We start from the raw sequence: 12766 nt of genomic DNA on the forward strand, positions 1-12766 counted from the left end.
ATGCTTGGGCCAATTTCCTCAGCTCAAAATAAATTTTGATTTCTCTTTCTTTTTTTTTTTTGGAATTGAATTGAAATTGACTCCAATAAAATATTAGTATATATATATAACCTTTTTTTATCTATTTATTTATTTATTTATTATTATTATTATTATTTTAACTGGATGGTTCTCTTCCTACGCAACTCTAACTAGCTTATTTACTATTAATTTAATCTATTTAGTTTTCACAATTGCTTTAGCTACCGAATTTTATTTATTTATTTTTCACAGGAAGATAAATAATTTTATTTAAAGGAATCTAATATTGGTATTAACCATGATACTATTAACATTATAATTCGATAATTTAATAATCACTATTAACTGATTTAATATTATTATTAATAAAACTAATTAGTTGTCTAAAAACTCAGGTTCTCACATGGTATACCTGTTAAAATAGATTATACATTATAATTTAACAGATTATAAATTATAATTTTAATCAGAAACTGCTAACCTGTTTGGTGTAACTGTTGGATTATAGATTTAAGTTGCTGAGTGGTGTTTGTTGAATAAACTGTAAAATAGTTTTTAAATTAACTTTTATTTTTTATTATTCACTACTTGTCTACATTTCTCATTAAAAAAAATAATAATAATTCATAGTCCATTTGGTTTTTTTTCTATTTTAATTTTTTTTTTTTTTTTTAAAAATCTAAGAGTATAACCTTAAATTAACATGTCCATAGCAGAAGTTGATAATTAGAAACAAGAGGTGAGCAGTTTCTTAGAATCAGATTTTTTGAGTTAAAATAATTTGTTAAAATCAGAAACTATTTGAAATAGATTTAACTAAACAGTTCAAAATAATTTTTCTAAAAGTAGAATTTATAAATTGGCCAAAATAAGCAACACCAAACACCCTAATATAGAAAACGTTGCTTATTTTTTTCTCTAAATTCTGTAGAAAATCGAAAACCAGCCTGTGGTCTTTTGGCAACTCACAAAATAGTTGCATTTTTGCAGCCATAAACGCACCCAAATAAAAGCTACAAAAGTTGGAACACATTTAGGAAGTTTGCAAAACGTAAAATGTGAAATTACATAACTACCCTCCCTATTTTAACAAGTAGATAAATTAGCCACATGGGTTAAAAAGTAATTTTCCTAAGTTGTGTGGGATATTTTAGTCATTTTGTTATGATGTGATATCATAAACAAATATTAATCCAAAAAGTAAAAAACAACTTTTTATTAACTTCCTAAATCATTTTTTAAAAAAGTCAAAAAACTTAATAAAAAGTCAAAAATTAATTTTTTATCATTTTTCCAAAACACCACCCTATGGTATTTATGTAATCAAACAATTTCAAACACGTAAATCATATTCTAGGAATTTTGTTTGCAAAACGTGTATCAAGGAACTACCAAAACAGAATAGTGGGAAAAATGGAATATAGAATATATACATATATCGTGTGTTTATGTATAATATAATGACTCCAAAAATAAAATAGTTTACATAACATCTCTAATATGGGGAAAAAAAAAAAGTTATTAGAATATAAGTTCAACTATATGAGATCAATTGAAATATAAGAATATATTATGGATTAAATAAGGTATAAGTCCATAAATTTTTTTCCCAACTAAATCTCTTTAAAATGATTAATATAATTATGTGAAAATAATGAGAGAGTATTTTTCTAAACCTAATGGTAGGTTAGTGTAATTTACCCTAGTTAGGTTTCGTTTGGTAAGTGAGTTGGGATTAATTTAATTTACTAAAAAATAAAATAGATGAAAAAATCAATAACATAAAATGTCACATAAGAACTATAATCATTTCACTTTTCACAAAACTTTAAAAAAAAAAAATTATTCTCAAACAAAACTTTTTTAATCATACTAAAAAAAAAAAAAAGGCTAAAAAGGTTGTTTCAAAGAAGGATGGTCTCATTTAAAAACATGTTATTTTAATAATTTTAAAATTATTTACAAATAATAATAATAATAATAATAATAACAATAACAACAACATATAATAATTTTTTGATTAAAATATTGAGACATTTACACACAATCCTTAATTTATGAACTTCTATTTCATTAAGTCCTAACTAAGATTTTTTAGACCTTCAAGTTACATTAAATTTTTAATAGTCAAAATTGCATTTCAAAAATGATTGTTCATCATTTATGATTATTTATAAATGAAGGCGATAATTTGACATTTATTTTGATTTTCAAAACTTTAAAACATTAACTTTCAAATTGAAAAAACTAAAAAAAAAATTATGTGTGGAAAAACTGAATTATTTTTTGTACAAAACTGAAAACTTTGTTTATAAAATATCAGGATGATAGAACATTGATGTGCAAAAAGAAAAAAAAAATTAAAAATGAAAAAATTGATAATGTTCTCGATTTTATTGGATAGTTAAATCAAACCAATAAATAGAAGGACAAAAACTTTAAATCTTATGCTCTGTTTTTTTCATCAGTTAATAAAACAATTATTTGAAATATTATTATGTAAAATTGACAATATTTTTAGTTTTAAAAATTAAAAAAAAATTGATAATATTTTCAATTTTACTAAATAAAATTTTTAGTTCAAAAAACTAATTAGTTCAATTTTTTTTTTTTTTGATAAAACCTAAACTATTATAACATTTATAAATACAACTACTAAGCTAATTAACTCTAAAATATTCACAACGAGGCGAATTGGGCACGACAACTCGTCCTTAACAAGAGCAGGAGTTTCCTAGCAGCCAAACAGACGGATTTTTTCTCTCTAAACTTCTAAGAGCATTTTCAACGGTAGTAGGCATTTTACCTATCCAAATATTATTATAAAGTATATATTTTATTTTGCCTATCAACTGTTTTATGTTTTTACTCTAACCATGCTCTTTATTTTAGCTATTTATCCAAATACTATTAATTTTATAGAATGCCACGTCAACAATAAAGATGGAGGAAAATGATCCTAATGATTGAATACATTTTGCCTAGCGTTGAAGGCTAGCTACATGTAGCTAGTGAATATGAGTTGAGCCAAAATGCCTAATTATATACATAGTGCATTGAAATTGAAAAAAGTAAATCACACTAGGCATTTTAACTAACAAGTATTATATGCTTTAGTGCATTGGAGATGCTCTAATATCATCTCTCGTTCTCTCTCTCTCTCTCACACGCACAACTTGAACGCAGTGTTTGCACTTGGAAGCTGCAGTTACCCTCACCGGCATTCCAAAACGATCCCTATATGATCAAAACCATCTCGATCTAGTTGCCACCGCGAGCCACTTCACACTCCGCCACTTCAATTTCTCCGGCAACCGTACGCGGCGGCGATGGAGCCGGACGTGAGCGTCGAAACCAGTTGCATGATCCGAATCGCGGTCCTCCCGATCGGACCAATCCCTCCCTCCCACTTCCGAGACTACGCCTCGATGCTTGCTCGCCACCACAAGATCGAGCTCTCCACGATCAGTTCCTTCTACACCGAGCACCAGAAGAGCCCCTTCTCGAACCAACCCTGGGACTCCGGCAGCATTCGGTTCAAGTTCATGGTCGGTGGATCGGCGGCGAGTCCCTGGGAGGACTTCCAGTCCAATCGGAAGATCTTAGCTGTTATCGGTATTTGTCATTGTCCTTCATCTCCCGATCTCGAATCTGTCATCGAACAGTTCTCTAATGCGTGTAAGAGCTACTCTTCTTCGCTCGTCCAGCGATGTTTCGCTTTCTGGCCCGGTGATTCTCAGGTTCGATTCTGTTTGTTTCTTGTGCTGCATTGATTGCAAAAATTCGTACTTTTTAGGAAATATGGAAATTGACTTTGGGATTGGGATTTCAGAGTTTTGAATTGGCTACAATTCTATGTGATGTGGAATTAAAAAGGGCTGATAATAAGAATAAATGTTAGTTAGAGTGGAAATCAACAATGAATTTGAAATTGATCGATTTTTCTTCAATCATTGAGTGATCTTGTGAGTGAACCCATTGTATTGTTTGTACCAGAATTATCCTATTTATGTATGCTGTAGTGCAATTAACTAGGACTGAGAAGACATGTATCCTCTAGGAGATTTAAATGATCATGAGTGAGAAATTTAACTTTTGCAGTTGGAGATACCACTGCACTTAAATGCTCTTGAAGCAGTGTAACTGAATTTGATTAGAACTTGGGAATGCAGAAGACTTAACATAATTGTTTTGATCATTGAACGGAGTAATGTCCATCTAAATGTAGGACTGTGGCTCCTACTGTTTTGAGGATTTTATGCTCATCTTCCTTCTATTAATTTAGGATTTTGTGCTTATCTATGTATTAATTAAGTTTTTTCTATTTCGTGTCATGTATTTTCATAAATATATATATTTTTTTAGTGATTAAGAAGTAATCTTAAGGATTATGAGTTCATAAAAATTACTAGTATGGATGAATAGTTGGAGGTGGGAACAAGGGAGAAGAACTACTATGTGAACTAGGTGGTCCTTTTGAAATCACATTCTACAGTTCGTATGACATATATACACATAAATCATTTTGGTGTTTCATGTTCCTGGGCCTTTATTCATCTTGTTCTAAATTTTGCCTGTAGGCTGTAGTTAAGAAATTATAGTATTATACTTCTTCTCATGATCGAGTTAGCAACCAGCATTGGTACTGACCTAAATAGAAACAAATTTATTTACCTTCTTGGGTATTTACTCTATAACTGAGAAAATTTATTGCAAATTTATTTACAAGAAAGTATCAAACTTTAGGTATCAAACTTATTTACAAGAAAGTATCAAACTTTATTGCAAATTTATTTACAAGAAAGTATCAAACTTATTTACAAGAAAGTATCAAACTTATTTGCAAATTTATTTCTTCTCATGATCGAGTTAGCAAATTTATTTACAAGAAAGTATCAAACTTTATTGCAATTTTGAAATTGGCTATAACTGAGAAAAATGTTGGTCTGTAGGGAAAAAAATAGCGAGTCTATTGCCTTTTTAGTGTTGGTTTTAATGAAGTTTGTGTTATATGACAATGTTGTATGTTTGAAACGTGCTGGTTCTGTCTTTCCAATGCTGGTTTTGTATGAAGTTTTTGTTGGCTTGTTGAGTGGAGTGTTCTCTTGTTTATTGTTGAAATTGTTTGAGGGAAACATCTTTAGATTTGATTTGACTCTTTTTTCGTGACATGGATAAATTACTTACTTTATATTATGTTGCAGCTAGAGGATAACAGCAGAAAAGAGGGTAATTTAGTTCTGTTTCCTCCTGCTGATCGGCAAACCCAGGAATTCCACTTGCACACGATGATGCAAGATGTTGCTGCCTCATTGCTGATGGAATTTGAAAAGTGGGTTCTTCGACCAGATTCTGGTGGCACTATTCTGAAGACACCTTTAGACTCTCAAGCCAGTCTCAGCTCCGAGGAGGTTTATGTTTTAGGTGTCTTAAGGATTTGATTCTATGTTCACCTTTGATTCTCCTATTTCATTTAGGTTTCAGTTGATTTTAAGACACCATGCATCCTGAATATTGCCACTTATCATTTTGATTGACAAAAATGCAGGTGATTAAGGCAAAAAAGCGTAGACTTGGTCGTGCCCAGAAAACTATAGGGGATTACTGTTTATTGGCAGGATCACCTGTTGATGCCAATGCCCATTATTCTACTGCATTAGAGCTTGCCAGGTTGACTGGGGATTATTTTTGGTATGCTGGGGCATTGGAGGGCAGCGTTTGTGCATTACTGGTATGCATACTCTACGAAACATGATCATGTAGGATTCGTTTTGAGAAAAAAATTGATAAGATAGATACTTGCACTCATATACGAGTGCTTGTACTATGTGCATGGTATGCAAAGATCATCTACATGTATGATTTCCCCACTACTATAGTTTACCGCATTTCATTTGAATTGACAAAATATGAAGATTATAGTTTGGAGATTTCCTATTGACTCTGGTTCTTGCTTCCTTTACACAAGTTTGTACCCTTGTCTACCTTTAATCCATCATACATATCCTGCATGCATTTATTTTAATGTTCTTTGTGTTCTTAGGTTGACCGAATGGGCCAGAAGGATCCAGTTCTAGAGGATGAGGTTAAGTACCGGTACAATAGTGTCATCTTGCATTACAGGAAATCATTTATACAGGATAATGCACAGAGGTATTTCCTGCTTCAATCCTTTTGGTGCATCTTGTTTTGAATAATTGTGATGCTCCAACTGTTGTCTAATTGTACTAGATATGTGTATAATATCTTGTATGTGTCCTGAAGTGTAGGAATATAGACATTGTTTTGACATATATCATATGTACATGCATAACACCCTTCCTTGACTATGGATCATGAATTGAGTGTTAGAATGTGTTAGGATATTTCCTATTCTATCTCTTTATTTGCTGTAATGGGCCTTTATTTAGGCCTTAACTTATGTTTATGATTTAATATAAAAGGGTATGATAAACCACTCATACCCTAATTTTTCCTCTTCTAAAATTAACATGGTAGCAGAGCAAAACTAAAAGAAGAAAAAAAAAAAAAAAAAAAAAACTAGCCATACCACCACAGCACCACCATCGAAAGCCCGCAAGCCCCAGGCGAAGGCACCTAGGGTTCCGACAGCCCCAGTCGAAGGCACCTAGGGTTCCGACAGTCCTAGTCGGAGTCACAACTCCAGTCGAAGGCACAGGCGTAACCCGTAGGGCTCGTCGAAACCTTCTTGCTCCAGCCTTGTGGTCTGTCTTCGTCGACATCTCTCTCTTGGTCTCTACATGTAACTCTTTCGTCTTCATCTCTCTCTTTGTCTTCGTAATATGTAAGTCTCTCTCTGTCTGTCTTCTCTCTTTGTCTTCGTAATATGTAAGTCTCTCCGTGTCTGTCTTCTTCTCTTCGTAATCTCTCTCTAACAATCTACTTAAAAAAAAAAAAAATGTTCTCTTAAATTTATTTTTAAATTCCTTATTATATTCTCCCATCTTTCGAGTTTGCAATTCACTTTGGGTGTGTTTGTGAGGGTTCCGTCGCGATGTCTTTATGGCCGAATTGACTAGTGAGTCTACTACTTCACAGCCTGCTACACAGGCAACGAGTCCTGTTTTGACTACTTCGATGACCGATTCTCTCCACCCTGGCCAGAAAATCACCACCTCTCTCTTTAATGGTCAGAACTATCTAGCTTAGTCGCAGAGTTTGACTATATTTTTGAAGAGCAAAAGGAAGATGGGATATGTTGATGGGCGTGTTCAGGCTCCCAGTATCACTGATACAGGTTATGATCAGTGGGAGATTACCAATTCTCTTATCATGGGTTGGTTGATACACTCTATGGTTCCGGAGATCGGTGAGGGATATTTGTCTATGGACACAGCACAGGATATTTGGGAGGCTGTGGCCACTCTGTATTCCCGCAAAGGTAATTTCTCACAGACTTTTGAGTTGCGACGCTCTATTGACCGGTTCGTTCAGGGTGAGATGACTATTTTTCAGTATTTTACTTTCCTTAGCAATGGGTGGAAGCGCCTTGATCATCTTCAGGACTACAATCCTGTCTGTCCCACAAATTCTGCTGGTTACCGGAAATTTGTTGAACAAGTGCGGGTCTTCAAGTTTTTGGAAGGTTTGAATGTGGGGTTTGATCCTGTTCGAAGTCGTGTGCTTGGTATGGATGCACTTCCTTCTCTCCAAGAAGCGTTTGCTTATGTGCAGAATGAGGAGAGTCGTCGTTCTGCTATGCTTTCGGCTGTCTCTTCTGATCGATCTGCCCTAGTTTCTGCCCCCTCTCAAGATGGGGATCGTAGTTCTCGTCCTTCTTCTGAAAATGATATTCTCTTCTGTGATTTTTGTCGTCACCCTTGCCACACCCATGAGACTTGTTGGAAGTTGCATGGGCAACCATTTGGAGGTCGTGGAGACCGTTCTGGTTCTCGAGGGGATCACTCCGGACAGTCTCGAGGCCGTGGGCCCAATGCCCGAGCCCATCATTCTGATGTAGTTGAGCCACAATCCACAGCTCCAGTTGATTCATTTGCGGACATCTCGGGGTTTTCTACTTCTGAGTTAGAGGTTGCTCTTCGCCACTTGCTAGACCGTCAGGCCTCTGGTTCATCTTCAGGTAATATTGCCCAGTCAGGTAACTTAGCTTCTTCTACAAGTGCTTTCCTCTCTCATCAAACGTTACCTTGGTTTATCGATTCTGGTGCTTCTGACCACATGTCTGGTTCTTCTGATTTGTTCTCCGCATATACCCCTTCTTCAGGGCAGGATAAAGTTCGTATTGCTGATGGTACCATTTCTTCTGTGTCTGGGAAAGGTTTAATTCATGCCACTGTTTCTCTTCCTTTATCTTCTGTCCTACATGTTCCCAATTTTAGTATTAATCTTTTGTCTTTGAGTTGTATTACTCGGGACTTAAATTGAAGTGTGACTGTTTTCCCTGATCATTGTCTGTTTCAGGACCTTATTACGAGGAAGATGATTGGCAGTGGTAGACACGAGAATGGTCTCTATATCTTGGGTCAAGCCGACAAGCTGGCTCACTCATCCATTCAGTTTCCATCTACGAAGGAAGACATCCGACTGTGGCACCGCCGTCTTGGGCATCCATCTTTTTTGTTACTTAAGCATCTTTTTCCCTCTGTTTTTTTTAAAAATAATATTTCTGAGTTTCATTGTGAGTCGTGTCAACTTGGCAAACAACACAGAGCTTCTTTTGTTCCTTTTATTAATAAAAGTTTAGTTCCTTTTTCTTTAATTCATTCTGATGTATGGGGTCCCTCTCGTTTTGTGTCTTTAAAGGGTCAAAGATGGTTTGTCACCTTTATTGATGATTGTTGTAAGACCACCTGGGTGTATCTTATGAAGGACAAATGTGAGGTGTTTTCTGTGTTTCAAAATTTTCATAAAATGCTTTGCACTCAATTTGGGGCAGTTGTCAAAATTCTGCGTTCTGATAATGGGGGGGAATACATTGATTCTGGACTTGCTAGCTATTTTGCCACTCATGGTATTATTCATCAAACTTCTTGTACTAATACCCCTCAACAGAATGGTGTTGCCAAGCGTAAAAACCGGCATCTTCTTGATATTGCGCGTTGTTTATCCTTTGAAATGCGCGTTCCTCGATCCTATTGGGGGGAAGCGGTTCTCACTACTGCCTTCCTCATCAATCAGCTTCATACCCAGGTTCTTCATAAACAAACTCCTCTTCAGGTTTTGTTCGGCTTCCAAGCTTCTGCTGCCTTCTCCATTCCTCCCAAAACCTTTGGGTGTGTGTGCTTTGTTCATAACCATTCTCCTACCCGTAGTAAGTTGGATCCTCGGTCTCTTCGGTGTGTCTTCCTGGGTTACTCCGCCACTCAAAAGGGCTACAGGTGTTATCATCCCCCCTCTCACAAATGGTTTGTCTCTATGGATGTGTCTTTCTTTGAATCTTAGTCCTACTTTCTCTCTTCCCCAGTGTCCCCGTTATCTCTTTAGGAGGAGCCTTGGTGTGAAGAGACTCCTGTATCACTACCATCACCTATTACTGATACTGATGACCCAACTATTGAGAACGTTGACTCTCCATCTGAGAATGCTGACTTTCCATCTGCAGTGAAAGACGGCAAAGTGTATGTCAGAGACAAGGGTAGATAGAAAGTTACTTGGGTACAAGACACCAATTCAGATTCTCCACTGCTATCTTCTTCTTCTGATGAGTGTCCAGAATCCTCTCCTTCTGGTGAACCTCCAGGTAACTCAATTCTCTCTGATCTAGATGTTCACATTGCTAAAAGGAAGGGGGTCAGGTCGTGTACTCAACATCCTATTTCTCATTTTGTTTCCTACACTAATCTGTCTTCTCCTATAAAGGTTTTCTGTCTAAAGTTTTTTCGGTGAGTCTTCCTTCCAATTTTCAGGATGCTCTTTCTACTCTTGAGTGGAAGCATGCCATGATGGAGGAGATGAGAGTGCTTGCTAAAAATGGCACTTGGGAATTGGCTGAGTTACCTAAGGGCAAACGATCTGTTGGATGTAAGTGGGTGTACACTGTAAAGTACAAAGCCGATGGTTCAATTGAACGTTACAAGGCTAGATTGGTGGCCAAGGGTTTTACTCTGACTTACGGAGTAGACTACCAAGAGACATTTGCACCGGTTGTTAAGATGAATTCTGTCAGAGTCCTTCTCTCCCTTGTCTCTAATCTTGACTGGCCTCTCCATCAATTTGATGTGAAAAATGCTTTCCTCCGTGGAGATCTGGCAAAAGAAGTGTACATGGACATTCCCCCAGGCTTTGAGGATGTTAAAACCACTGGAAAGGTGTGCCGGTTACGCAGGTCACTTTATGGCCTTAAGCAGTCTCCTAGGGCTTGGTTTGAGAGGTTTACTTAGGCCATGCTGAGATATGGTTTCAAACAGAGTCAAGCTAATCATACTTTGTTTGTGAAACACTCCTCACATGGTAAAACGACAGCTCTCATTGTCTATGTGGATGATATTGTACTCACAGGGGATGATGTTGAGAAGGTTCCTCGGTTAAAAGAGTATTTGGCTAATGAGTTTGAAATCAAAGACTTAGGCAACTTGAAGTACTTTCTAGGCATTGAGGTTGCTCGGTCCAAAGATGGTGTCTTCATATGTCAACGAAAGTATGTGCTTGATTTGCTAACAGAAACGGGAATGCTTAGAAGTAAAGCATGTGATACACCACTAGAGCCTGGACTAAAGCTTAGTGAGGATCAAGGAGGTGAGCCTGTAGACAGGGGGAGATACCATAAACTAGTGGGTAAGCTTATTTACTTATCCCATTTGCGGCCTGATATTGCTATTGCCGTAAATATGGTTAGCCAGTTTATGCATGCTCCACGTTCAACTCACTTAGAGGCAGTTATGCAGATTCTGAAGTACTTGAAATCTTCTCCGGGAAAGGGTTTTTATTTCTTAAAGCATGGTCATCTCATTGTGGAGGCATATACAGATGCTGATTGGGCTGGCTCAATAACTAATAGAAGATCCACCTCTATCTATTGTACCTTCGTTGGAGGAAATCTAGTTACTTGAAGAAGCAAGAAACAAAATGTTGTTGCGCGGTCTAGTGCAGAGGCTGAATTCAGAGTTATGGCTTAAGGTGTGTGTGGGCTTTTATGGATTAGGTTATTATTGTGGGATTGGGGGATTCATCAGACAGATTCTATGAGACTATACTGTGACAATAAGGCTGCCATTAATATAGCCCACAATTCGGTTCAGCATGATCGGACTAAGCATGTGGAGATTGATCGGCATTTTATCAAGGAAAAGCTTACCAGTGGCACTATATGTACGCCTTTTGTGCGGTCTGGGGATCAATTGGCTGATGTTCTTACCAAAGGATTAGGGATTAAACCATTCCGTGACATTCTCGACAAGCTGGGCATGAGAGATATCTTCGCACCAGCTTGAGGGGGAGTGTTAGAATGTGTTAGGATATTTCCTATTCTATCTCTTTATTTGCTGTAATGGGCCTTTATTTAGGCCTTAATTTATGTTTTCCTCTTCTAAAATTAACGTTGAGATCTAGTCAGTTCAGACTTCATGAGGAAGTTAGCGAAGTAAAATGCAGAGGGGAAATGTGGCAACAAAAGTATCTCAACAAGAGAAAGGGAATGACATTGCATTCAATGTCAATGTATTTCTTCTTTTGGCCTACTTCTACATTTCTTATTGACCTCAGGTAAGTATTAGGTAGAAATTAGAATAAGGCATGGTGCTATCAAGTGTAGCTTAGAACTAGGAGTGTTTGGAAGCTGCAGGTTGGTGAAATACTACGAAGCAAGAACAATACATAAGAAAAAGAAAAGATATGGGTATGACTAGGATACATTGCTAAAAAAAAATTCTATAATTTTTAGTATTGCATCATACATGAAAATAAAACCAAAAGGGAGAGTACATTCATATAGTTAATATATGAGGCAGCAACATAGTGTTAATTGGTAAGTTCTGATGTAGTTTTTTCCCTCAAGGGCAAGGGGCGGCTTAGCTTGGGTCACATTGTAGAAAAGAATTTCACATTGTTTGGTAAATGGTTATCGGGATTCCTGTGGGAATGCAACTCTTTATGGCATGTGGTTATCAGAATCAATAATGAGTTACAGGATAATGGTTGGGAATCTTGTGTAGTTGATTGGGAGAATTATTGCTCTCCATGGGAGTTTATTTCTCAGGGCCTCTTGTGTTTTTCCCAGTGCACTCGTCTCGTTGTGGGTAATGGGGAGAACATTCGCTTTGGGAGGATGCTTGGAGGGGGAATGGTTCCACTAGCTCGTTTGTTTCCACATCTGTATGTTTTATTTAAAGCTCACAATTTCTCGATCATCTCTATGATCTCCTTTTTTTCTAATATGATTTCTTAGAATTTTTAGGTTTTTTAGAAATATAAATGATCACGAGGCCAATTAATTTGCTTCGTTGGTATCTCTCATTATCCAATGCATTATTGATTAAAGGGTACAGACTCAGTGACATTTTTCTTGCAAGTAATTTCTTGATAAAATTATTGATGATTTTGTCCCTCACAAGTTGATGTGAAGTGCGTGGGTCTCCTTTCGCTTAAGGTTAAAGTGTTTGTATGGACCATGGCTCTCTAGAAACTTAGTACCAATGACATGGTTTAGAAAAGAAGGCTGAATTACTTGTTACATCCATGGTGTGTCAGGTGTAAATGGCGCCGAGGAGAGTATTGATCATTTGTTCATGCATTGTCCCATGGTTATATAATTATGGTGGAGGGTGAT

The 12766-nt window shown here is 36.4% G+C and overlaps 1 protein-coding gene across 1 annotated transcript in view; it reads left to right on the plus strand.

The window, feature by feature from the left end:
• Window positions 1–3143: 3143 nt before the first annotated feature.
• The window catches only part of TRS120 (transport protein TRS120), a 15801-nt gene continuing 6178 nt past the window's right edge, over window positions 3144–12766 (plus strand). The window contains exons 1-4 of the mRNA XM_028259248.2: window positions 3144–3761; window positions 5226–5432; window positions 5570–5752; window positions 6065–6174. Of these exons, the coding sequence (XP_028115049.2) occupies window positions 3351–3761; window positions 5226–5432; window positions 5570–5752; window positions 6065–6174 (911 nt within the window). The 5' untranslated portion in view covers window positions 3144–3350. The remainder of the gene's footprint in view (window positions 3762–5225; window positions 5433–5569; window positions 5753–6064; window positions 6175–12766) is intronic.

This window comes from Camellia sinensis, chromosome 13, assembly GCF_055761805.1.
Source record: "Camellia sinensis isolate YWXY chromosome 13, ASM5576180v1, whole genome shotgun sequence".
NCBI lineage: Eukaryota > Viridiplantae > Streptophyta > Magnoliopsida > Ericales > Theaceae > Camellia > Camellia sinensis.